General features: G+C 43.7%; 1 protein-coding gene across 2 annotated transcripts in view; it reads right to left on the reverse strand.

Moving 5' to 3' along the window:
- The window catches only part of PIK3C3 (phosphatidylinositol 3-kinase catalytic subunit type 3), a 121,947-nt gene that overhangs the window by 58,018 nt on the left and 36,189 nt on the right, over positions 1-27,740 (reverse strand). For both annotated transcript variants that reach the window (XM_083465822.1, XM_083465821.1), the window contains 8 exons: positions 25,419-25,524; positions 22,737-22,853; positions 20,653-20,784; positions 16,426-16,554; positions 14,326-14,395; positions 13,936-14,000; positions 11,645-11,729; positions 8,260-8,334 (listed from right to left, as the gene is read on the reverse strand). In XM_083465822.1, coding sequence (XP_083321948.1) covers positions 8,260-8,334; positions 11,645-11,729; positions 13,936-14,000; positions 14,326-14,395; positions 16,426-16,554; positions 20,653-20,784; positions 22,737-22,853; positions 25,419-25,524 — 779 coding nt within the window. The remainder of the gene's footprint in view (positions 1-8,259; positions 8,335-11,644; positions 11,730-13,935; positions 14,001-14,325; positions 14,396-16,425; positions 16,555-20,652; positions 20,785-22,736; positions 22,854-25,418; positions 25,525-27,740) is intronic.

Here is a 27,740-nt window from a genome sequence, read left to right on the forward strand (position 1 = left end):
CGTTCTATGCCACAAAAAAAGAGATGTAAGCTTTCTGCAAGCAGGAGCTTTCAAGATTTGCCTGACAGAATCTATATGCCAGTGCTGTAAAAAAACCAGAGGCTTTACAGAGCCACTGCGCTCCCTGACTTTCTGTTTACTGCTACAGGCCAACACAACTGCTCCTCAGTAATCAGTAAAAAAAGAGAATTTTCTTCAGATTTATCATGTTCATGCACTGCCCCCTACTGTACTCTTTGGGGCTTCCCAGTGCAAAAAACAAAACACGAAACAGGATGGGATGTATATGGATGTGTGTGTAGTAATTTGCTATGCAAAATATACAGTGATCATCATAGGAACATGGAGAACTGCTTTGTATCAGTCCGGTACAGTGTTTCTCAAAGTTGGGTCTCCAGCGGTTTTTGGACTACAACTCCCATCATCCCTGACCCATGCTCCTGCTAGCTAGGGATGATGGGAGTTGTAGTCCAACAACAGCTGGAGACCCCAGTCTAAGAAACACTGATCTAGTACCATGTACTGTGGCAGGGAGTAGCTCGCAGCTTTCACCTGTGGTTCCTAGAAGCTGTCGCCATCCTTCGACTGCCCAGTTAAACCAGGTGAGGGTAGCCAATGGGACTTGAATACTTCGTGACTTGTGGACTTCCCCTGCATGCAAAGACACAGACTCTGGCAGATTGAGCAGACCAATAGTGGGTCCAATGGTCAAGAAGGTGGTTTCTGCACGTGCTGTAGAGGGAAGTGAGAAGCAGATGGGGTTTGTCCACCTGGGAAGGCAGCCCATCTAGGAGAAGGAAAACTCTGATCCTAAACTTCCTCTGCCTTTTAGGATATCTTCAGGAGAAGAAAACACTAAGGAGTAAACCCTACACAAATCTAGAGTGGAGTCCTTAAGTAAAAAAGGTAAAGGTAAAGGACCCCTGGATGGTTAAGTCCAGTCAAAGGCAACTATGGGGTTGTGGCGTTCATCTCACTTTCAGGTCAAGGGAGCAGGTGTTTGTCCACAGACAGCTTTCCGAGTCATGTGGCCAGTATGACTAAACCACTTCTGGCACAATGGAACACCATGACGGAAGCCAGAGCGCATGGAAATGCTGTTTACTTTCCCACCACAACGGTACCTATTTATCTACTTACACTGGTGTGCTTCCGAACTGCCAGGTTGGCAGGAGCTGGGACAGAGCAACGGGAGCTCATCGTGGGGATTCGAACCACCAACCTTCTGATTGGCAAGCCCAAGAGGCTCAGTGGTTTAGACCACAGCACCACCCGCATCACAGTCCCTAAGACGGTTGGTTGGCTCCTTGTATGTCTCCTTCCAGGAACTCCTGCAGCCAAGCTGGTGACAAACCAGCTCAGCTTTCCTTTGGGCCATATCAGTGAGGCCAGGATGGGGGTTTTGTCATTTGGGCAGCCCAGGATCTCCATACACTCTGCCCAGGCTTGTGTCCCGGGGCGGTCACTGCAGTGAGGTGTGACTTCACCCCAGTAGGTCCATTCTATCATCTCTCGAGACAGACAGATGCCAACAACAACAGGCCAGCTTCTCTGAAACACCGTTCTCCATCCTTCATCCAGACAAACAAGTGCTCTGTCCCATGAGACCAGGGCCCTGCAGGATTTAACTTCCTTCCGCAGGGCCTGTAAGACAGAGCTATTCCGCCTGGCTTTCAATTTGAACTTAGCTTAATCTTTTATTCCCCTTCCTTCCCTCCCCCTCCCCTTTTTATGAAGATCACCCGCTCTGAGACCCCACAGCTAATTCTCCCCTGGCCTCCTCGCTGGCCCAAATAGGACTAACTTAGCCAGCTAGCCCTGGTGATCAACTAATCTTTATTGGATGGATTTCCCCCCTAAATTGATTTTTGAATTCTGAATTTACAGTGGTGCCTCGCAAGACGAAAAGAATCCGTTCTGTGATTCTCTTCGTCTAGCGGTTTTTTCGTCTTGCAAAGCAAGCCCATTGAAGGATTAGCGGATTAGCGCTATTAGCGGCTTATCTGCTGATCGGATCAGCTGATAAGCGGCTTAGCGGCTTAGAAAAAGGGGGGAGGGGGGAAAAACAGCAGGAACTCGCAAGACATTGTCGTCTTGCGAAGCAAGCCCATAGGAAATTCGTTTTGCGAAGCACCTCCAAAACGGAAAACTCTTTCGTCTAGCGAGTTTTCTGTCTTGCGGGGCACCACTGTATTGTTATTCACATTCTATACTGTATTTTGGGCTGTTTTTTGTTGCATCAATTAAGTGTTTTAAATTTGTTGTTAGCCGCTTTGAGCCCGGTTTTCTGAATTGGGAAAATAATATTACTACTACTACTACTACTACTACTACTACTACTACTACTACTATTTCTCCTGCAGGTTGGGAGGGGAGCTGCCCATCACTAATTTGAAAGTCAGGTGAAATGCCCAATGTTCTCCTGTCCCACAGGGATGTAAATTCAGTCACCCCCCCCCCCCCAGCTACTGTCTTTAAATTTAGAAGCAGAAGAGCAGCACAACCTCAGGCTTCGGAACTTTTTTGGGAGAAATTTGCTGCCATTGAGAATGCTTATCTGTGCACCCTTGGGATGGGATCTACTTTGGCACACAAATAGCGTACTGGCCAAAATGGCTACGCTCTGCCTCAATGCTTGGAGGCAGAAATGCTTCCAAAGGCCAGCTGCTGGAGACCACAGGAGAGAGGACTGCTCTTGTGCGAAGGTCCTACGCTTGATGGTTTTCCTTAAAAACTGGGTACATCAAGCTGCCCAACTGATGGGCAAATATGACCTCTCAGCGACCGAGATCAAAGAACTTCCCTTATATTCCCAGAAAAATATCTTTAAATGAACCATAAGGGCAGTGGCAACTAAAAATGATCTAAACTCTGTGTACATGGGCCCCATTATATTTTAAACTTAGAGAGGCTTACGAACACACAACTTATGTTAATGAACTGACTTTTGTACAACATTAGAAAGCTTTTACAGAGTTACGATTAAATACAATAAACTCTGCCTATAGAGATGGGAGACACAGAGGCAGACCAACAAGCAAACGTGTTTGCATTAGGGAATGTCCTGAAGTAGAGGACCTTAGGCATTATATCTTGCGCTGCCCCTTATATAGTGAAGCAAGAGAAAGATTTTTAGCACCTATAATGAGAAGGTCCCCTGGCCAGAACCCCTCTGACATGATTTTATATCTTCTCCCAGACACAGATAAGTATGTGACCTGGCGTGTAGCACTCTTTGCAACTGCCACTAGGAAAATTAGAGCAAATTATATAGCCAAGGTAGCCACCAAATGTAAAGGAGATGAATTTATCTGACCCTATCTACATCAAACTATATTCTATCTTTATCACCTAACTCCAAATATAATTGCACATTGTATTAATTAACATTATTTTTAATATATTAGTGGCCATGTGATAATTTTAGCTTATAAATTTTATTGTTTAATGTCTTAACTTGTATATTAAGGTACTTTTATAGCTCTGTTTAGAGTAGGTAATGTCTTGATAATATAAATGTTTTAAGTTTTTTGTATCAATCCAGTATATTTTCTTTTAATTGTTGAGTGATTCTGTGTACATTGAGGCAGCCTTTGGCTATGTGACTGACTGACTAGATGGGCGATTGGTTTGACCCAGAAGGTTCTTCTTATCTATCAGTTTGGGCCACAACTCTAGCATCAGACTTTTAAATGTTGGGATTCTGAAGGAAGCGCTCCATTTATAGGACAGAGAATTCAGCTGCATTAAGGTCTGATTAATACCATAATTGAAGATCCGGCGGAAAGGAAAGAATCTCTTTGTTGAGTACGAATGTGATTATGGCCAATATCAATCTAATTAACTAGTACTAATAAATGTTTTTAAATACACACTGTATTTGGAATGCAGTTGAGTGTATAATAGCTACTAAATCTGTCGAAGGCCTTTACAAAATAATAATAAAAAACCCACCACAAAGGCATATAATTAACAGATCTTGAAATTGCTTTTGTGATAGCTTGTATATATAAAAGGGTCCGCCAAATACCAATTAGCTACATTATTTTATAAGGAACAAATTAGGAGTTTTGGAAATGATACCAGCTTTACTTTATTTTGTGAGGTTTGGTTTTCTTACTTCTTCTTTTTCATCTTAGCAGTTTAAGTGGGCTTGCCAGTGTTGTCCTTGTAAGCATTTGACAATGGTTATGACCAGCTTTTCCACTTCCTATTTACGTGAATTGATATTACACGCACAGCAAGATCCCACCTGTACTATGTTGTTGTTGTTGTTTAGTCGTTTAGTCGTGTCTGACTCTTCATGACCCCATGGACCAGAGCACGCCAGGCACTCCTGTCTTCCACTGCCTCCCGCAGTTTGGTCAAACTCATGCTGGTAGCTTCGAGAACACTGTCCAACCATCTCGTCCTCTGTCGTCCCCTTCTCCTTGTGCCCTCCATCTTTCCCAACATCAGGGTCATTTCCAGGGAGTCTTCTCTTCTCATGAGGTGGCCAAAGTATTGGAGCCTCAGCTTCAGCATCTGTCCTTCCAGTGAGCACTCAGGGCTGATTTCCTTCAGAATGGAGAGGTTTGATCTTCTTGCAGTCCATGGGACTCTCAAGAGTCTCCTCCAGCACCATAATTCAAAAGCATCAATTCTTCGGCAATCAGCCTTCTTTATGGTCCAGCACTCACTTCCATACATCACTACTTGGAAAACCATAGCTTTTACTATATGGACCTTTGTTGGCAAGGTGATGTCTCTACTTTTTAAGATGCTGTCTACACAGCATAGTATAGTACAGATACCTGTACTATACAGTACATTTAATGCAGTATTTTACCACTTTAAAAGTCCTGAGGTTTAACAATCAACCCCTCTTCCCAGGGGTTGCGGGAGGGCAACAGGGGCTTCCTAGCAACTCTCAGCACCCTTAAGCTACAGTTCCCAGGATTCTTTGAGGGAAACCATATTTGTGTAAAGTGGTTTGATACTGCTCTTGATATGAGGTGCAGGTGGGGCCATATTGTAGCATATCTTCGGCTCTTAAGAGTTCTGTTTTTAAGGGAACAGGAGTCTTACAGACGAGATCTCAAGAGTGGGAAGGGAACGATACTTCCCCCCTTTTCTGAAATCTTCCTCCTTCTGTGCTGTAACAGTGTCAAAGGGCTTTGCTTTTTCATGAAGCACCAGGAGATGTTGTCGAATGCTTTTTCTGCATCAATTAACATTAATGCTACCTGTTTGTCGCTTTTAAATTCTAAATATTCCAATATATTGACAGTATTTCTTTGCCTGGCCAGTTCTGAACCTGAGAGGTTTTATACAGTGAACTTAAGAATATATGAAGAGTCCGCTGGATCATGCCCATTTGGTCCACTATCCTGGTTTTACCATGGCCAACAAGGAAACCTGCAAGCAGGAGCTGAGCACAAGGGAACTTGTGGTTTCCAGGAACTGGTATTCAGAAGCATTGTTGCGATTGTGGGTAGCCACCCATAGCCATCTCCTCCTCCATGAATCAGGTCCAATCCTTTTTAAAGCCATCACTGCCTTCTGAGGAAGTGAGTTCCATAGTTTAAACTACACACTGTGTGAAGAAGTACCTTCTGCCACCTGCCCTGAATCTCCCAACATTCAGCTTCACTGGACATTCATGTGTTCCGGAGTTAAGAGATAAAGGTAAAGGGACCCCTGACCATTAGGTCCAGTGGTGGCCGACTCTGGGGTTGCGGCGCTCATCTCACTTTCAGGCCGAGGGAGCCGGCATACAGCTTCCGGGTCATGTGGCCAGCATGACTAAGCCACCTCTGGCGAAGCAGAGCAGCACAAGCGTTTACCTTCTCGCTGGAGTGGTACCTATTTATCTACTTGCACTTTGACGTGCTTTCCAACTGTTAGGTTGGCAGGAACAGGGACCGAGCAACGGGAGATCACCCCGTTGCGGGGATCCAAACCGCTGACCTGATCAGCAAGTCCTAGGCTCTGTGGTTTAACCCACAGCGCCACCCCTGTCCCTGGAGTTAAGAGAATGGGATACAAAACCTTTCTCTACACGGTGCATAATTTTAGGGTGTGTGTTGGTGGTGGGTAACAGAGGTGACAAGAGCATGAGGAACAGAAGACTGCTTGTTTCTGCTTTCATGGTATGCTTCAACCCTTAAAACTCAGCTCCAGCATATGGCAAGGTGTGAGGGGATCAGAAAGGTAAATTCTGTATTTCCTTTCTCTGGTTACTTCCTCCCACCCTGCCTCTCTCTGCCTCTGCCTCTCTGGCTCTCGCATTTTTATTAAAATGATTTTCATAGTTCACAAAGGCACATATACACCTCTGTTTTCAATTCACAGAGTCCTTTCTACAGGTCAGTGACATTCAGTGTGAGACACTGTGAGGTTGGGAGGGAGAGGGGAAGAGAAAGAAGGTGGGGTTGTGATTTCTCCATTCTTTTGCTTAGTGTACATGCAGAGTTTTTGAGTCAGCGTTGTGCAGATAGGTTCTTTATTGAGCTGTTCGTTTCCGCTGGCGGTGAGAGAGGTTGGAGAGGGGAGCCATGCCGGGAGTAAAGATACCCTCCTTTGTTTGTCTCCGTGTTAGTTTCAAATTTGTTGGTTAGTTTTTTTTAGTAGGGCTGCTTCTCATACAGTTTGGTACCAGTGGTCCGTGTTTATTCCTGACAGGTCTTTCCAGTGTCTAGTTATGACACTCCTCGCTGCTGACAGCAGGTGGCTTATGAGTTCTTCATAGTGTGAATGTGCATTGTTGTGCACCCCACTTACTGTATTTTTCACTCCATATGGCGCACCGGTCCATAAGGAGCACCTAGTTTTTAGGGGGGGGTTAGAAAAAAAATCTTATTCCCCCCCCCCCAGTCCCAAAGAGCAGCAGACAGGCTTCTGGGGCTGTCAGAGAAAGCCCGGGTTTGCTGTCTTGGCTTTGTTTTTAGCCGCGGGGCTGGAGCAGGGGAAGCCCGAGCTTCCCCCGACCCCAGCCCCCAGAACAGGTCCGGGAGTGGCGGCAAGGTTGCGCACAGCCTTCCCTCCGCTCCCGGGGCTGGGGGAGCGCGAGCTTCTCCTGACCCCAGCCCCCAGAACAGGCCAGGGAGCGGAGGCAAGGTTGCATGCAGCCTTGTGTCTGCTCCTGGAGCTTGCAGGGCTGGCGGGGGAAGCCTGGGGGCCCCCCCCAGCCCCAGGGACCACACATTCGCTCCATAAGACGCACAGACATTTCCCCTTAGTTTTTAAGAGGAAAAAAATGCATCTTATGGAGCGAAAAATACGGTACCTTTTTAAAAAAAGTAGATCTGGAGGGTGAAATCCCCAAAAAGGATGTTACTTTTTTCTGTATGCCACAACAGCTGTGAGAATATTACTAGCGAAGAATTGGAATAAACAAGGTTTACCAACTATTGAAGAATGGCAGATGAAGATGATGGACTATATGGAACTTGCCAAACTGACTGGGAGACTCCGAGACCAGAGAGAAGAGATGGTGGAAGAAGATTGGAAGAAGTTTAAAGAATATTTGAAAAAATATGTTTATATTTAAATCTTAGAATAGCTTTGGAAGTGGATATAGGCTGTAGGGTTAGAAGATAGTGTATTTTAAAATAGTATTTATGTGATAAAATGTGAAGATTTTTATGGTAAAAGTAAATGTTATAAAAAAAATGGTTACAAATTATTATATATGTAAACTGAGGTAAAATGAAAATCAGATGGGGGGACTTGGGGAAGCTCACCTAACAATGTTTAGATAAAATAAGGATAAGACAAGAACTTGTTTGTATTGTTTAGTTGTGTTATAAAATTAATATTTTTTTTGGGGGGGGAACAAAAAAGTAGATCTGACTCCTTCAACATTTCACGAGTCAAGAATGTTTCAAAAGCATTCTAGTTACGGAAAAGCACTATGGAAATAGTTCTCAAATTTCCTTTTTCCCTGAGCCAAATATGCAACAGGTAAAATATAATTCAGTTTTATAGACGATTAGATTGTTAAGCCTGCAGGCCCGGTTAATTTGATCTGTACACCACTCTTAGCTGTTCTTCTCATGGCAGATGTAATGACACTGAAAATTATTACAATTATGCCGGGGAAGGAACTTACCGAGTCTCACACCCCCTTCCTTTAAGTGGAAAGCAGAAAATGATTTTGCAGCAAGATGCAAGCCTCACAAAGGCAATAATAATAATAACAGTAAAAACAGCAACAACAAATGACAACAACAAATGACAATAACAATAATAATAAGTAGTAGAAGAAGAAGTAGTTACCTGTTTTTGTTAGCAACAGATTGTCCAAATGTCTGTCTCCAACACCAAGGATGTATGTAATTACACAATATCCAGCTGGAAATTAAAAAAAAAGGAAATAATTGTCAACTGGCACAATTTTTCTCTCTCTCTCTCTCTCTCTCTCTCTCTCTCTCTCTCAGAAATCCCAAAGAAAGACCTACACTGAGACAGGATCACTGGGAATATTATGGAGCGAGACTCTGAAAGCTGACCAGAATTTCTGTCACAGGAAGGACGAGAGGCTTCAGGAATAGCTGTGTATACATGAGGTTACCCCCACAAAATAGGCACATATGGCCATGTATGTTTAGGGATAGACCAAAGGAAGGGTCTTCTCTGCAGTTAAGTCACAGAATTCGCTTCCGGAAGATGCAGTGATGGTTACCACACTGGGTGGTTTTCAAAGGGTTTTTAAAATAAACTTCTGCGGACGATAAGAATATCAAAGGTTTCTAGCCATGATGGATACTGACTGTCTGTAGCATCATAAGCAATATGCCTCTGGATAACATTTGCTGGGGAGAAAAATGTGGAGAGGGCTGTCACATCCAGTTCCTGCTTCTGGCCTTCCCATAGGTATCTGTTTGGCCACTGAGGGACTTATTCATTTATTTGTTTATCTATTTATAATATTTGTGTTCCGAAGATCACAGGGGACAACATAAAAAACCTGCAAAACGAGAACGCAGACCACGCAATATTACACAAAATGTACAATATAATCAATTTGTTTCGTTCAATGAAATCTGTATACTACCTTTTGCCCATAGAGCTCTGGGAGGCTTACAGCATAAAAATACAAGCTAAAAAAATACAAAATATGCTTTAAAAGCAAGAACAGAAACAAGCTGATAACCCCCTCAACACCACACATTTAAAAGAGCATTGGATGTTCATCTGCCAAAGGCCTGTTTGAAGAGGAATGTTTTCGTCCGGCCCTTAAAGGTGCATAGTGAAGGCGCTAGGCGATCCTCTCTGGGGAGAGCATTCCACAGATGGGGAGCCACTGCAGAAAAGGCCCTGTTTTTGTGTTGCTACCCTCCGGACCTCTTGAGGAGGAGGCACACGAAGAAGGGCCTCAGATGTTGATCTCAGAGTTCGGGTAGGTTCATATGGAGAGAGGCATTGTTCTTTGCCCTTGCTAATAAATAACACCACTGATCTTTAGTTAGTTCTCTGACTTTGCTAGGAATACAGGAAGCTGCCTTGCACCCAGTTTGTTTGTTTGTTTTTGCTTTTCAAAATGCTTTATTGAAATTAGAAAAAAGTAACATATAACAAAATTATCCATAGAAAAAAAGTGTTTGTTACATTGTATCATGTTCTTCTTAGGATTCCAATGACTTCCCGTCAATCCCTCATGCTTCTAAACATTGTTCTGCCTATTACACTATTTATTTCAGTTTTCTTTTGTTAGATTTCCTAAATATTATGTTTTCTAAAACTCATCCAATATATCACAGAAGTTATTCAAGAGCTGCCACAGACTTCATGCTATTACAATAATCCTTGAGATACTTTTTAAACATGCCCCAATTCCTAATAAAAGTTTGTTCAGCGCGATCTCTCAGATTTTCTGTTAATTTTGCCCACTCAGTATATTCCAACAATTTATTCTGCCAATCCAGCTTTGTTGGCAATTTCTCACCCTTCCAGTTCAAAGCTATCAATATTCTTGCAGCCACCGTGGCATACAAGAATATTTCCCTTGCATTTTTTGCATAGCTGTCAACGTTTTCCTTTTTTTAAGGGAAATTCCCTTATTCCAAATAGGATTCCTTGCAAGAAAAGGGAAAAGTTGACAGCTATGATTTTTTGGTATGTCATGGCCTAGAATGCCCAAGAGGAAAGCCTCTGGCATATATACACACACACACACACACACCCCTAAACATTCTTTTAAGTTCATTGTAGATTACATCCCAAAATACCTTAATTTTCTTGCATGTCCACCACATGTATAACATTGAGCCTTCCCCTTCTGCACATCTCCAACACTTACCTGGAATGTTCTTAGACATTTTAGATAATTTTAGTGGTGTCAAATACCAACGGTATTGCATCTTCGTAACATTTTCCCTCAGAGTGTAACCTGCGGTGAGCTTCATGCTGACATCCTCCATTGGGATGTTACAACTGAAATCCTGAGCCTATTTGACCATAACAGATTTTACCTTGCACCAAGTTTGAATGTGCTCTGTCAAACTCAGTGTTGCCTACACTGACTGACAGCAGCTCTCCAGAGTTTCAGAGTTACAGGCAGGAGTCTCTCCCAGCCCAGGGACTGCTTGCAAGGCAGACACTCTGCCACTGATCCGCAGCCATTGCCCTGCTTTAATACAATCTGTGCCCTCCTAATCTCCTGCCATCAGGAGACCAGATGTCTGGAAGCTGTGGCTGGATGGTTTCGTGGGAGCCGGTTGAAGTTAAATCCTTCGAAGACAGAGGTCCTCTGGCTGGGACGGAGCGATATGGGATTGAGGGGGCAACTCCCATCTCTTGCGGGGGTGCAATTAGTGCCAGCATCGTCCGTTAAGAGTTTGGGTGTAATCTTCGATACCTCCCTCTCTATGGAGGCGCAGATTACAGCTATAACAAAGGCGGCATTTTTTCATCTCCACCAAGCTAAGCAGTTGGCTCCTTATCTCTCTCGCCCTGACCTAGCCACTGTGATCCACGCGACGGTCACCTCCAGACTGGATTATTGTAACTCGCTCTACGTGGGGCTGCCCTTGAGACTGACCCAGAAACTCCAGCGGGTGCAGAATGCCGCGGCGAGACTCCTTATGGGGTCTTCGCTGCAAGATCATATCCATCCGGTATTATACCAGCTGCACTGGCTCCCGGTGGAGTACAGGATCAGGTTTAAGGTGCTGGTTTTAACCTTTAAAGCCCTATATGGCCTAGGACCCTCGTACCTACGGGACTGCCTCTCCTGGTATGTCCCACAGAGAAATTTACGGTCTGCAAATAAAAACACCCTAAAGATCCCAGGCCACAGAGAGGTTAGGTTGGCCTCAACTAGAGCCAGGGCTTTCTCGGCCGCGGCTCCAATCTGGTGGAACGCTCTGTCACAAGAGACTAGGGCCCTGCAGGACCTGACATCCTTCTGCAGGGCCTGCAAGACAGAGCTGTTCCACCAGGCCTTTTGTCAGGGCACAGCCTGACCCCCTCCTCTGGCAATCTGCACAAAATTTTGCTTGATGGTTGCCATTAATTTGATTTTAATTTGATTTAATTAATTTTATAATGAATGTTTTAGAATGTTGGACTATTTTGATTGTTGTTAGCTGCCCTGAGCCCAGCTTCGGCTGGGGAGGGCGGGATATAAATAAAATTTATTATTATTATTATTATCACTTACCACAGCTTTTGACGTAAGTGTCCATAACCTCTGCGCTTATTCCGTGGGGTCCCGTTTCGCTTGGTGCGTGTTTTCGGAAGAAGTTCTGAAAAAGAACATTGCTCTGATGTTTATTTCTTCTCCCACGTAAAGCTCTGAAAGGGTCTCTGGGGGCTGGCTGAGCTCGTAAGTAGTTGGTGGCCTTGGACAAAATCCATTACTGCGTGTTACTGGTGAACACAGCCCCCCTCTCCTCACCCCGAAGTATCAATCTTGATATTTAAAAGGCGTCCAAGGCTCAGTGCAGAAATAGCCTATATTTCTTTTAAAAACGGCAGATAACATTAAGCAAAGAACAATCAAGCAAATTAAATCCCCCCCCCCCCTTAGTGCTAACATCGCAGCGCTCAGTTGATATCTGATGGAATTTTCTTAACCTCCGCAACGGAAAGATTTAAAATCACTTTGCATTACACACACACACACACACACACACACATCAACTCAAGGGCCTCTCGTTCTTTAAAATAATCCCATCCTGTTGAATTTCAAATGCAGAGTTATTGCATAATTACGGAGAGTGCTAAATGCTTCAAAAGTAGATATATTCCTTTTGTGCCTGGGTAGCAAAATTTAAATAGCATTAGCAATTCAAAGCAATTGTGAATGAAGATAGAGGAAACAAATTGCAAAGTGGGCATTAATGTACTTTGTTTAGGGAGGGGGCTACAACTAGAATCCCAAGAGCGAATTGGCCTAGAAATATGAACAAGGCCCCCTGGAGAAGAAAATTCAGCTTTAAAAAGTAGGAGGTCAGAGGAGCAAAATCCCCTTTGCCCCAACACTAACATGTTGCTGGTCTTCAGCATATTAGCCACCACAACAAACAGATTTTTAGAACATGCAACTTTCAGAAAGGTTTTGACGAAGTCCCACACTGAAAGCTGCTGAGTAAGCTTAGCATTCCTGTTCCAGGTGGATGTGGTTAACAATGGCTATTAGCCATTATAGTTAAAGCGATGAAAAATCTAGACAGCATCTTAAAAAGCAGAGACATCACCTTGCCGACAAAGTTCCATATAGTTAAAGCTATGGTTTTCCCAGTAGTGATGTATGGAAGTGAGAGCTGGACCACAAAGAAGGCTGATCGCCGAAGAATTGATGCTTTTGTATTATGGTGCTGGAGGACACTCTTGAGAGTCCCATGGACTGCAAGAAGATCAAACCTATCCATTCTGATGAAAATCAGCTCTGAGTGCTCACTGGAAGGACAGATCATGAAGCTGAGGCTCCAAGACTTTGGCCACCTTATGAGAAGAGAAGACTCCCTGGAAAAGACCCTGATGTTGGGAAAGATGGAGGGCACAAGGAGAAGGGGACGACGAAGGAAGAGAGTGGAAACCAGCCTTAAGGAGTACACATGGAGAAACATTAGAACCAAGCAAAAGCATTTGTTTGGGTCATTCCATTTGTGGTCAGTTGTGGGTGGTGGGCAGCAGAAGAAATATTAATCAAGAAGGGTCACACACACACACACACACACACACACACACACACACTCTACTCAGTTTTTATTTCCTTCCTTGGAATTCCGGTATCCTAACAGCCTTATATGATGCAGAATTCCTTTTACACACTGCTTTATCCTTGAATCTCCCACAAGTGATCAGGGGCGAACGAAGGGATTGTGACACCCAGGGTGGGGCGTCGCTACGTAGTGTGCATGTATGGCATCACTACGCATGACGCATTCGCCGTACGTAGCGACGCTGCACATGCGTTGTACATAGCGGTTTGCCTGTGGGGCCGCTCCAGCACTGTACGGGCGCTGCTGGGATCCCTCCGTTGCTGCTACAGCCGCGAATGGAGGATCCTCTACATGCGGCTGTAGCGGCAATGGAGGGATCCCACTGCCATCCATATGGTGCTTGAGCACCGCCGGCAGCAAACCGCTATGTACAGCACATGTGCGGCGTCATTACGTACAGTGAATGCACGCGACACCGCACATGCGCTGTACATAGCGGTTTGTCGCCAGTACCGGGATCCTCTGCTCGTGGTTGCAGCCGCGAACAGAGTATCCTCCAGATGCGGCTGTGGCGGCGCGATGGCTGCTCGCGCCCCCGCAGGGTGCCTTCCTGTCACCCCCCCCCCGACATGGCACCCGGGGCGAACCGCCCCCACCCCATTGTGATACCACTGCATGTGATGCAATCTCAAGGGAAGAAGGCCACTGCCAACTTCAAGTGGGAAAAAGGAAAGAACGAGCAGATGCTGAATCCAGTACAGGCAACCCAAGTCAAAACACAAACCTGTATACTTTCTTCGGTTGCAAGAACCTCAGCCACAGGGACTGACTGAATGAACTGCATGAAACCTGGAAAATAGCAGGGAGGGTGATAGAGAGAATGAGACTCAGGGTCAGAAAATCTCAGGCGTAGGTGCTAAGAAGCCAACCTCAAATTCCTGTGGGCTTTTAAAAGCAGTGGGGTGGAATTAACTAAGTCTTAATCAGGCCGGAGAACTGTTCTTTAGAGTTTGCATTTTATCAAATTTGTATCTTTGCTGTACCCCACTTTTAAGGGCACCAAAGCGGTTGAAAGGTTCATTAAAAAACACACAAAATAAACATTTAGCACTGAGAGTTCTCTAAATACTCACTGCTCCTGGTATGATGAGTATGTTTTGGGAGGTAGGCTTACCATGTTTTGTACTAGTGGCCAAGACCTTGTAAGGGGTCAGCTTCAAATCCAGATTCTCCTTGCGTAAGAGCTACAAATAAAACAGAAGAGACAAGAAATTATTGCTGCATTGGAAGACAGCATACAGGCCTCTTCTATCATATCATCAGTATGTTTCCGAGCACAATTCAAAGTGTTGGTGCTGACCTTTAAAGCCCTAAACGGCCTTGGTCCAGTATATCTGAAGGAGCGTCTCCCCCTCCCCCCATCGTTCTACCCGGACACTGAGGTCCAGCACCGAGGGCCTTCTGGCAGTTCCCTCACTGTGAGAAGCCAAGTTACAGGGAACCAGGCAGAGGGCCTTCTCGGTAGTGGCGCCTTCCCTGTGGAACACCCTCCCACCAGATGTCAAAGAGAACAACAACTACCAGGCTTTTAGAAGACATCTGAAGGCAGCCCTGTTTCGGGAAGCTTTTAATGTTTGATGTATTATAGTATTTTAATATTTTTTTGGAAGCCGCCCAGAGTGGCTGGGGAAGCCCAGCCAGATGGGCGGGGTATAAATAATAAATTATTATTATTATTATTATTATTATTATTATTATTATTATATGTGGTGGCAGTGTAAGGTAATAAAAGCTTTCTGGGAGATGATAGATAATGAACTGAAAAAAAATGTTTAAAATAACTTTTGTAAAAAAACAAACCAGAAGCCTTTTTATTAGGAATTGTAGGTACCGACATCCCAAAGGAGCAGAAAAGACTTTTTATGTATGCAACAACAGCCGAACGGATCTTACTGGCCCAGAGATGGAAAGAAGACAAAGTCCCTACCAGAGAAGAATGTCAAACTAAGCTGTTGGACTACGCCAAAATGGCAAAACTGACCAGAAAGCTCAAGAACCAAGAAGACAAATACTTCAAGAAAGAATAAATTATATAATTATAATTTATATAATTTATTGATATAAATAAATTATAATTTATTTAGGAGACCACTGTGAGCAGATGAAAACATTAGGAGGATTTTAACCTCACTTGTAATGTATCAAACTCTATGGATAATATGGATAGATATAAAATATAGATTTGATATAAGATGCAGTTGAAAACACTGACATTAGGACCCATGGAGGGGATGGGGTGGAGGTCTCAAGATTCAGAGAAATCTCTGTATATGAAAATGTATTTGGTCTATAGTTGAAAAATCAAATCAAATGGCTTGCAGAATGGCTCAGGTGACACGTAAGGAAAGAAACTGGCTTTGGTTCACAGAAATCTCCTGCCACTGTTGACGTCTTGAAAAGGGGTTTGGACAAATCTATGGAGGACCGTAAGGCTTTCAAAAGTTACAAGCCATGATGGAAGTTTGCCTCTGTATATCAGGTGCTGAGAATGGCAAGTGGGGAAAACGATATTGTGGTCCTATCCCGCTTGTGGTCTTCCCATCTCTCTGGCTGTTCTGAAAACAGGGTCGGGGACTAGCTAGGCCTTTGTTCTGTGCCAGCAAGGCTTTCAGGTGCAAAAACACCTCCAACGTCACAGCTTCACCATTCCTGATTTAAAGGCTCACCTGCTCTGACCTTCCTGTATGGATGGGCTCCCTTCAACCATCACATTTCTAACCTTTACCCATGCGTGTGAATCATATAAAGCCACAGAGTTCCTGAATTGCTGGAATCTTTTCTGCGCAACATGGGGCTTGAACCCACAGCCCTGAGATTAAGAGTCCCATGCTTTTACCAACTCAGCTATCCAGTGTTTCCCTTTACATCCCTCCAAATATCTCTGTAAGACGCTTAGATCACTTTTAAAAATAAATTTTATTACGGTTTATAGAAAAAAATACTAAAATTTCCCTTTTTTAAAAAAAAAAAACACCAAACCAAGACTTTTATCTAGATACAATAAAAGCACAAAAGTGGGGGGAAGGGGGCAGAAAGAAAGAAAGGAAGGAAGGAACGAAGGAAGGAAGGAAGGAAGGAAGCAGAAAAGAGAAAAACATAAAAGTAAAAGCACTCAGATCATTTTTAAAAAGTTGTTTAAAGAATGAAATTCTGGCTGCCGTGTTTACAAAGACCTATTCACAATCTCCATCCCACCCTGCTTAGCCATTGTCACCTTGTCCATGAGCGAAATGATCTGAAGTATCAGTTGATCCTGACGCAAATCATCCCCGTGTTTAAATATAACAGGATACTTGTCCCCGTCTTCAGTCTTGAAAAACAACTGGGCTGGCATTAGGGCGCTCTGGTTAGAGAAACGGAAAACGCGGCAAATTAAACCGTGACTGTAAAAGGACGGCAGGGTTGGAGAGGGAAAGAGATACGGAGCTGAGGTTTCTTCAGCCTCTCTAGCTCAGAGGGAGAGCTTTTGCTCTGAATGCAGAAGGTCCTAGGTTCAATCCCTGGTATCTCCAAGTAGCGCTGGGGATATTCCCTGTCCGAAACCCTGGAAAGTATCTTGCAGTCAATGCAGAAAATACTGAACTAAATGGATTCTGTATAAAGCAGGTTCCTCTGTTCCTAAGGCAGATCATGGAAATGTCATTTGCATGAAATGTATTAAGGGAACGCTATACATTCTTCTCTCCCACCAGCCTCACAAATCTGACCGTGGAGAACCTATAGGGACTGCCAATTTCCCCCCCCAAATTATTATTTTTTATTAAGATTTTACAACAAGTTTTAGCATAATCAAATGTTCCATTTTAACATTTTCAATTGAACACCCCCCCCCCCGGCGACTTCCCCCAACTTCCCTCTCTGGTTTATAACATATTCAATAGAAAAATATAAATATATGGTTAAAACGTGAAGAATAGATCAATAAGGTACCATTTTAATTTTAGTACAGTATATGGACTGCCAATGTTTTAAGACCATGTAAAATGGCATTTGCTTGGCACCTACTTCATACAATATAACACAGGTCGTTAAAAATTTGTTTTGTTTTCTCTTTGGAACACCCTTACATTTACAGAGCAAAACATCCTCTTGAATTATATGTCTAGCACATGGAACCTTACAAAAGGACAATAGGAGTGGATTCTCTGTGCACCCTTACCACAGCAAAAAGACTGATACTGCTGAATTGGAAAAATAAAAATGAGGCTCCCTTCTACGATTGGATTGAAGACTTATATAAACTCGCAACATATGAACAACTTGCATATAAATGCAGACTTGCCATGGACAAATTCAATGATATTTGGAATCCATTCCTACAAATACTGTAATAGCTTAAGATCTGGTGAAGTACAATAACAACCTTGTAAAAAATACAGTTTTGGGGTCCCCTCTCTCTTCATTTCCCCTTCTACACGGGTTCTGCTTCTCCTTTTCGTTTTCTCTTTCTATTTATGCCTCACCATCTTTAGTGCACATATAATTATGAACTTTTTGAACTTTCAACTTTTTTTTTATTTAAAAAAACCCTATTTTATTTTCTCAGGTTTTAATCAACACATTGTGGCTGGCTTTTTTTCTGAGATGCTTTGGAACTGCTGCTGTTACACTATGTATTGCTTTGTGCTGTGTTCTCTGTTATATTAATTAAATCTTAAAGAGAGAGAGGGAGAAGATACAGATAAGCAAATGATAAAAAAGGATGGAGAGGATGGAGGACTTCTGTATTGCACGATCAGGAGTGCAGGTCACAATCCATACTAGCTGTAACCACTCCTCAGTCTACAGTGGTGCCTCGCAAGACGAAAAGAATCCGTTCTGTGATTCTCTTCGTCTAGCGGTTTTTTTCGTCTTGCGAAGCAAGCCCATTGAAAGATTAGCGCTATTAGCGCTATTAGAGGCTTTTAGAGGCTTTTAGAGGCTTATCTGCTGATCGGATCAGCTGATAAGCGACTTAGCGCTATTAGCAGCTTATCTGCTGATCCGATCAGCTGATAAGCGCTTAGCGCTATTAGCGCTATTAGCGGCTTTTAGCGGCTTATCTGCTGATCGGATCAGCTGATAAGCGGCTTAGCGGCTTAGAAAAAGGGGGGGAAGGGAAAAAACCGCAGGAACTCGCAAGACATTTTCGTCTTGCGAAGCAAGCCCATAGGAGATTTGTTTTGCGAAGCACCTCCAAAACGGAAAACTCTTTCGTCTAGCGAGTTTTCCGTCTTGCGAGGCATTCGTCTTGCGGGGCACCACTGTAGTGAGAAACATTCTAAATCCATTAAGCGGTGGAAGGCTGTGCTGACTCAGCCCCAATCCAGACATCCACTTGAGATGCCCTTAAGGTACTCCTGAACCACATCTCCCATCACTCCCAGGCAGCGTGGCCAATAGTCCAAGGTGCTGGGAGTTATAGTTCAGCAATATTAGAAGGGCACCAGGTTCCCTATCTCTGCCATAAAGCAAAGGATCCACTCCTGTTAAGACGGTGACTGAGCATGCTTTGGCCTGAAGGCATACAAGGCCACCTGTTTGATGAAGCTAAGCAGATCTAGATCTGGTCAGTGTCTGTTGCTGTTGGTTTCTTTCCTATCTTTAGTTTAGACATTGTGATTTACATGGAAATTGTTCAGTCTGGTTTTGCATTTAATGCTTTAATGTACCGTATAGGACTATTTTCGTTATGTTGCAGTTATGTGTTTTTGTCACGTTGTAAGATGCCTTGGGCACTGTGGAAAGGCAACATACAAATAAATAAAAAATTGTATATATGTATGCATGTATTTATGGGTTCCATCTTTGGTTCCAGGAAAGGTGGGATACAAACGCGAGGAAAATAATTAATATTTGCGCAGGAGAAAACAAACGAACTCAGAAGTCCATCAGCTTTTGTGTGCATCCAATATGCCCCCTATCATCTGAACAGTACTTGAAAGAGCGAGATAAAACATGTGGCACTGAACTGAAACCTAAAAAAAATTGCTAAGGGGAAGGATAGCTTTAAAGCAATTAGCTGCCCTCCCCAATTAACTTAGTGAAAATGGCAACTCTGTTTAAAATGCCCTTTCCGAAAAGACCTGATTTGTTTAGCTGGCAATTCGTCCCTCGTGAAAAGGATGGGAATGAAACCAATTAGCCTCTGCAAAATAAATATAGTTATCTTCTTTTTTTTAACATTATCCAGCGTCCTTATTCTCTGTTGCTGAGTCTCAAACAAAAAAATATATATGCCTGCTTGCCCACATCTTTGCACAACATATCCAGGGTGAGGTAAGGGTACCACACAGAGGGTACCATTTTGAACAGTCATGGCTTCCCACAATGAATTATGGGAGCTGCAGTTTGTTAACGGCACAAGGAGTTGATAGGCAATCCCTGTTCCCTTGACAGAGCTACGGTGAAGAGAAACTGAATGTCAGACCACTCTGGGAACTGTAGCTTTGTGAGGGGAACCGGGATCTCCTAACAACTACGGATCCCGTAATCCCTTTATCTCCTACTTCCTCATTCATCAACAGCGCCACCAACTTTACGGTTGCCGCTTAGGGCCATTTGTCTCCAAGCCCTTTGCTCTCCTACTTTTAAGGCTCACCAGGTTCTGGGAGATGGTAGGTCTGGAATGCTTTCTAGTGATAATGTGTCAGCCAGCTGCTCCGGCTCTGCCTCCTCCTCTCCCATTATTTCCCAACTTTTCTGCTCATCTTCCTCTGAGCTGTGACCTCTCTCAAACCCCTATTGGGATTCGGAACTGTCTTTTTCTCTGGAAGGGTCAGGATGAGGAGGTGGTCTCCACCATTCTTCCTTGGCCCAGTCCCTGAGAGTTCATTTCTGAAGCAGTTCCTTTAAGAAGAGGGCACACCCCACACCTCAACAGGCCTCAAATATGCCGGCTCCCACCTCCGAGCCCCACTTCTTCAATCTTCCTAAATGTGCCTTCTTAAATCTTCTTAAATGAGCCTAACCCCAGCCCTTCTTGCAAAAAAGAAAGATTCTCTCCAAGTGTACAAACTCACAGAATCATAGAACTGTAGATCTGAGCGGTGGCGTAGCGTGTGGGGTGCAGGGGTGGCCAGCCGCACCGGGCGCAACATCTGGGGGTTAGGGTTAGGGGGCGCAAATCCACGGGTTAGGGGGCGCAAATTACTTGCCTTGCCCCGGGTGCTGACAACCCACGCTACGCCACTGGATCTGAGAGGTTCATTCAGCTGAACCTCTTACAACGCAGGAAGAACAGCTAAAGGATTCCTGGCAGATTGCTATCCCACCTCTGTTTAAAAAACCTCCTATGAAGGAGAATGCACCATTTTCCAAGGGAGTTTGTTCTAGTGTGCAAGCATAAGCTAGCAAGCTTTACCAGAGCATGCTAAAACAACACCAACAACCAAATCCTGGTCGACATGCTTGCATCCCGCTCACGGAACATGGACAACAGACAAGAAGGTAGGTGATTTACCTTGAACAGCGTCGCTTTCTCCGGGATTATCCCTCGGATTTTCACCTGAGGTTCCAGGGGCAGGGGAATAGGCTCAAAATCTGATAGGGTCATCTTCTCGTTGTCTGCCAGGAGGGCCTGCAACCTCTCGTTCTAAAAGCAGAGCGGGGCAGGGGCAAGGAAGAGACAACATGACTTACTGAACCACGTGCTAATGCCAACCACTCCAAAACCGAAGACATTCACTAGGAGCTGTTAGAATTCCTGCCCCATGATTGCAGTCATGGGATTGTTGTGTATGTTTTGACTCCACAAAGTGGGAAGTGATGGAGACAGGATGTTTGTGTTAGTGTGTTCTGTGAAGTGGGACTATTGTCCTTTGTTCTTTTTCTCTTTTCTGTCTGATGTTAGAGAGAGAGGGAGCGATGTTGCAGTGCTCCGTGTGTTTTTATATGTAAATAAAGTAGATTAGCCAAAATGCTGAGTTGCTGAGGTCTGTTACGCAAGCTGCGAAGACTCTGTGGATCTCTAAGTGTGCCGGTTTCTGTTGGCATCGGTCACTGTAATGTTCAAAAGAAAGCTTTTGAAGCTCCCAAACGATTGACCAGGAGGGAGGGAACATGCCAGTCGGCATGTGTCTCTGCCAGGGTCCTACTCGAGTGTAGGACGAGCTCCTGACAGGAGCTGCAGCATGTAGGCTAACTCGTGAATGGAGGAAGGGAGCCAACTGCAAAGTAGCTTGTTCATAAATGGGCAAACTCACAAAGACAGAAAGAGAGAGAAATTGATGAAAGTAGGTTCAAATGTGCCTGCTAACGGTTTGTCCATCGCATGTTGTTGTTATTGTTTATTTGACAAAGTAATCATCATAAATAAATAAGAATAAAAATGTGCACCCCATTACCGAGACCATTCCATTGTAACTATCCAAATTTGAACAACTCTTGTTATGGTTTGACCCCTTTCCGTTTTAACAGTACAAATTCTACAAACACCCACAATATCTCCACAGAACCATTTCTCCTGCATATTCCCTGTCTTACCTTAATGGCACATGTTAATTTATCATTAATAGCTATACACCACACTTCTCTATACCACTGATCTATTATTTTATATTCTGCTTGCCCCTTCCACTTCCTAGCTGTCATAATTCGTGCAGCTGTCAATTGATTGATTGACTGACGTGGCCTTTCATTAAACGTTCTCCGCAAAGCAGCTGGAAATCAACACGTACATGCACACAAACACATGGACCCAAAAATTCAGCACTGGGTGCAAAATCATAGCTTCCTGAAGAAGAAAGATTAAGCAGGTTTCTAGTCCTTATCACTACAAATACATGTGGGCAATGACTATTATTTCCAATAAAGATTTTTTTGTGTGTGTTAGCATTTATGCCGTTCTTACTGTTTACTGGTGGAGAAGGCAGGCTAAGCTAAAAATCAGAATTCAGATTGGTTGCTCCAAGGCTGGGGAAGGTGCAAAGTTCAACACCCTGGGTATTTGGTGCGGTCATGTGGCAGCACAAATAAAATGTGGAAATTAACAGCAACGGAAACGGAATAAACAGCTGTGTGAATGTAGCCTATGGCTCTGAGTTCCAAACTGCACATTCTGTCACAAGAAACTCTCATTAAAAGAGAAATACATTAGCAATGAGAAACACAAGTATGGACAAAATGGCTTTTTTTGGAGGGGGTGAGGGAATATAGATATATATGCATATAAGTAAAAAAAAGGTTAAAGACCCCTGACAGTTAAGTCCAGTTACAGACGACTCTGGGGTTGCGGCGGTCATCTCGCTTTACAGGCTGAGGGAGCCGGTGTTTGTCTGCAGTTTTTTCGGGTCATGCGGCCAGCATGACTAAGCCGCTTCCGGCTAAACCAGAGCAGCACACAGAAATGCCATTTACCTTCCTGCCGGAGCGGTACCTATTTATCTACTTGAACATTTTTGGCATGCTTTCGAACTGCTAGGTTGGCAAGAGCTGGGACAAAACAATATGACAAAGCAATATCTATCATCTATCTATCATCTATCTATCTATCTATCTATCCGCATGTATATCTGTATGTATCCCTATACAATTCTGCCATTTTACCTTTTTTTTACGATTGCCACTTTCACGCTGCACTGCTTTCATGAGATGAACAAGCCGATCTACAAACGTCTGCTGGGCTGCCAGCAAAGACCGCATCACCCTGACAGACTTATCACCCTGCGTTAAATTAGAAGGCGGGAAAAAAGAAGGAGAAGGAGAAAAGAATTAGTTCTCTCTGCTGTAATTATTTTGCCTTGAGTGGAGCTCTCGGCAATCACGGCTCTCGGAGCGAGCGGATAATAAACACCGACGTTCGCTCAAAAAAAAAAAAAAAAAAAAAGGAAGTTTCTCCCGGGCAACCCCCCCCCCCAGCCCTCCATAAAATGCAATCAAAGTTCTCTGTAGCAGGTAGTTGGTTCCCTGACCTTTCAGGGCTTTTCTGTTTTGTTTTTTTTGTACAACTGCGCCAACAACAATCATTCTGGAGGTGAGGACTTATGTGACACGAGTCAATTTATACAGCAGGGAGGGAGGAGAGACCCCCAGAGCCTCGATGAATGACAACTCCAAACAAGCGCAAGGCTCTTTTCAGGGATGATGACAACCATGGTGATGATGATGGTACCACCTTTCAACCGAAGACCATAGGGTGGTTCAGAACACAAAAAATACAAAATGAGAACTGTACTTTCAGTTTACTTTTATAGAGTGCCATTCACGGAATTTCTAATTGCCCGAATAGCTTCCCAGGAGGACTCCCTGGTCCTGAATGGGGCAACTGTGCCTCTGAAGGACCAGGTGTGCAGCCTGGAAGTCTTTTTGGACTCACAGCTGTCCATGGAGGCACAGGTTAATTCTGTGTCCAGGGCAGCTGTTTACCAGCTCCATCTGGTACGCAGGCTGAGACCCTCCCTGCCCGCAGACTGTCTTGCCAGAATGGTGCATGCTCGCTTGGACTACTGCAATGCGCTCTACCTTTGAAGGTGGCCCGGAAACTACAATTAATCCAGAATGTGGCAGCTGGACTGGTGACTGGGAGTGGCCGCCAAGACCACATAACACTGGTCCTGAAAGACCTACATTGGCTCCCAGCACGTTTCTGGACAGAATTCAAAGTGTTGGTGCTGACCTTTAAAGCCCTAAATGGCCTCAGCCCAGTATACTTGAAGGAGCGTCTCCACCCCCATTGTTCAGCCCGGACACTGAGGGCCTTCTGGCAGTTCCCTCCCTGCGAGAAGCGAAGTTCCAGGGAACCCAGCAGAGGGCCTTCTTGGTAGTGGCACCCACCCTGTGGAACGCAATCTCTTCCGATGTCAAAGAAAAAAAACAACAACTATCGGACTTTTAGAAGACGTCTGAAGGCAGCCCTGTTTAGGGAAGCTTTTAATATTTGATGCATTACTGTATTTTAATATTTTTCTGGAAGCCGCCCAGAGTGGCTGGGAAAACCCAGCTGGAAGGGTGGGGCATAAATAATAAATAATAATTATCTTCTCTAGGACATTTAAAGCACCAATCCAGCCTAGGGTGTCTGTTATTTCTGAGTGTCCCAATGCAAAGTCTTACAGCATCATGTTGTTGTTTTTCCTCAGAAAGCTATTATCAGTCTTGTTCCATGGTTTAGGCTCCAAGAACATAAAACACAAATTGCTCGCACAGCATCACCACTACGGATTTTTGCCCCAGGCGAAGAGCAGTGCTTTTCTTAACCTGTGCAACAGCCTGCTATTCTTAAAATATTGTGCAGCTGAATAAATAATATAGAGAAGCATTTAATGTTTCCAAGGAAAGCATGGAACAAAACGACTTATTGTCCAAAATGGGGAATTTGCCTTAGATGACCCCTGTGGTTGAAAGCAAGTGTGATGTTTATCACAATGCACTTTGTTTGCTGAAGTATTAAGAATCAGAAAATGAAAAAGAGGAGGGGAAGAGAGAATTTAACCCAGGGTTGTGGCAGGTATTTTACAGAAACAGATGGGCATAAGTAAACCAAAATATTTATTTCTATACTTTACTAACAGTGCTTCCAACTGTTAGCTTAGAAGCTTTTCCTTTTCCTTCTTTGCAGTTAACATAATAGAGAGTGTCAAATGTTTGGTCTAATGAGTAAAAGAGAGGGAGGAGAACTTCTTTCTATTCACATTCTCTGGGAATAATTTTATATACTTCTATTGTGTCCAGGGCCGGTTTAAGGTTTGATGAGGCTCTAAGCTACTGAAGGTAATGGGGCCCTTTATATGTCCACCTGTCCTTTGTCAACAACAAATTGTCTCTTGTTTTTTGTGTGTTGAATATATGCTATATGGTAATTTATGGACCTAATAGTGATATTTTAGGGAGCAGACTAGCAGGCAGAGCCCATTACTTACATCATAGGAGCCTACACAACACAAAACACTGTTGCTGTGTGTAGGTTTTATTTTATTTGTTTTTATCTTATGGAAATGTACATCCAGTATTTTCTTCCTTTCATTTTTTGGGGGGCCCCTAAGAGAGTGGGGCCCTAAGCTATAACTTGTTTAGCTCATACGTAAATCCAGCACCGATCGTGCCCTCACTTACCCACCCTTTCTCTGCATGAAAAAAAGGCCCAAATGTTGTAATGTTGACCCATATGGGCGTTAATCCACTCCCCTGATCTTTGGGCTTGCCTGTTTTATTGTGAGGTGTGCATGCATCCTTTATAATCATGCTCCAATACCCACTAGCCTCCGCATGGCACAAAACAGTCAATTTCACCTTTAGTAGAGCTTGGCTGAACCTCCTCATGACGTTCAGGTACATCTCGTGAGTTCTGGGGTCTCTCTGCTGGGTGTCCTGGTCTTCACACTCCACAATCACGTACCTTGCATGGAAGATGAGAATGAGTCAGAGCTTAGACTAAAAGGAACACCTTTTTGCCCTGGGCTTTTAATGCCCGAGATATAGATATCTATGGGCCCATCTACACGGTATATCTGAAGCAGTTGTGGCTTGTCACGAAGAATCCTGGGCACCGTTGCAAAGGGTGCAGAGAGTCGTTTAGAAGCCCCTGTTCCCAGAACAGGCTCCAATAAGTTTTGGAAGTGCAAAGAAAAAGAGGGCATGTTTTTTTTCATATGTGGTGGAACTGTAAAATAATTTTAAAATATTGGGAAATGATTTATAATGAAATGAAAAGAATGTTTAAGATAACCTTTGTTAAAAGACCAGAAGCTTTCTTATTTTACTAGGCATTACAGGTCAAGACTTGCCAAAAGAGAAGAAGAAACTTTTCATAAATGCCACAACAGCGGCTAGAATATTGCTAGCCCCAAAATGGAAAAATGATGAGATACCAACGAAAGAAGAATGGCGAGAAAAACTGATGGAATATGCTGAAATGGCGAAGCTAACTGAAGAGACAATAGAGACTTTAAAAAAGGCTGGGAACCATTTATGTTTTATCTACAGAAACGTTGTTAAGAAATGGACTCCCTAGCAGGGTTTGAGTAAACACTTACAATTTACAAAACAAAAATAGAAACTACAAACATGGTGTTAGAATGTAAGAACATAATAATTTTTAATTTAGAGAATATAATGTTAAGGCATAACAAAACAGGCAGGAGAAGTCAATATGTAAAGTTGAGGGAAGTCGCGGGGTGGGGGGGAATTTGGTTTTTTTCTTTGTATTTGATATATTACTGTGGTGAAGATAAACATGTAAAATTAAATAAAAGAGAGAGAGAGGGAGATGGAGAGAGCGAGAGATGGGGAGAGAGAGAGAGTGATGGAGAGAGAGAGAGATGGAGAGAAAGAAAGAGAGAGAGAGAGAGAGAGAGAGAGATGGAGGTACAAAGACTGTCTCAAGGCAAATCTAAAAAAATGTAGTATAAACACTGACAACTGGGGAACAGCCTGCGAGCGCTCCAGCCTTCACGAAAGGTGTCATGGGCTTTGAAGACACTCACAGGACGAAAGGGAGAAATGAGCTAAGAGGAACGCACACTTGGCAAACCCTCACCATGATCAACTCCCACTCAGAAACCTAAGCTATGTCTTCACTGTGGAAGGATGTGTGGATCCAGAATTGGCCTCGACAGTCACTTACGGACTCACTTTTAAAACCGCGTTTATGGAAGACAATCTTACTCGGCTACGAGTGATCGCCAAAGAAGATACTGTTTTAGATGGGGCCTCCGTGTATCCTCACTCTCCAGACTGAGCTCCTCTCTCTCCAGAGCCTTTCAAAATAAGGCTTTTTGTATCTCTAGCTCCTTTCGCCCTTCCCTGTATCCCAGCCACAGATTACAAATCAAACTCCAGGTTTTCATCAAGGGTTAGTACATCCAAACACCCCTTTGATTATTTCCAACTCCTGCTGAGGCTGGTCGGGCAAAACACACCATTGATCAGCAGACGCGAGGATTTATAGCTAAGTCTGCCAGAACTGTAGCTGTTGACATTCAGATTTTGGCACTGAGAAATGGAGGAGTCTGGATAGAGGAAAGTGTGTATTTGTGGGGAGGGGGAAGTATAATAATAAACTGGCCAATTCTGTCACTGATAAAGGAAGCAGAAAGTGTTTGGGGTAGGGAGCCATGAATATGGGGGGTGGAAAGCCCCTGTTTATAGACTGATATCTCCACGCAAGAACCAATGCTTAAAAAATACAGCATTGTGGAATGACACCTTCTTTTGATTACTGTGCATTCAATGGACCACAAACGGGACTGTTTCTTTTATATTTTCCCTTTGTGGTGACAGCCCTGTACTCTGACTTGTTGGTGTTTTATTATTATTATTTTTTATATTTACTTGTGCAACCCAGTCAGATGGGCGGGGCACAAGTAATTTTTAAAATCATCAACATTACTGGTCTTATCCCCCCCCCCCCGCCCCACTCTAATTCATTTGTAACTGAAAATCAATAAAATACTTTTTTTTTTAAGAAAAGTGGTCAGAAATCTTTCCTGGGGGCAGATTGAGCACCCAGAACAAGTCTGAGGAAGAAACAGCAGGTCTATAACACCTTCCTGACCTTCCCTAAAGGTCTGTGTTTAGGGAATTCAGAAGTGGCAAAACTATAGTATAAGAAAC

The sequence above is a fragment of the Podarcis liolepis genome (assembly GCF_965112155.1).
Source record: "Podarcis liolepis genome assembly, chromosome: 11".
Taxonomy (NCBI): domain Eukaryota; kingdom Metazoa; phylum Chordata; class Lepidosauria; order Squamata; family Lacertidae; genus Podarcis; species Podarcis liolepis.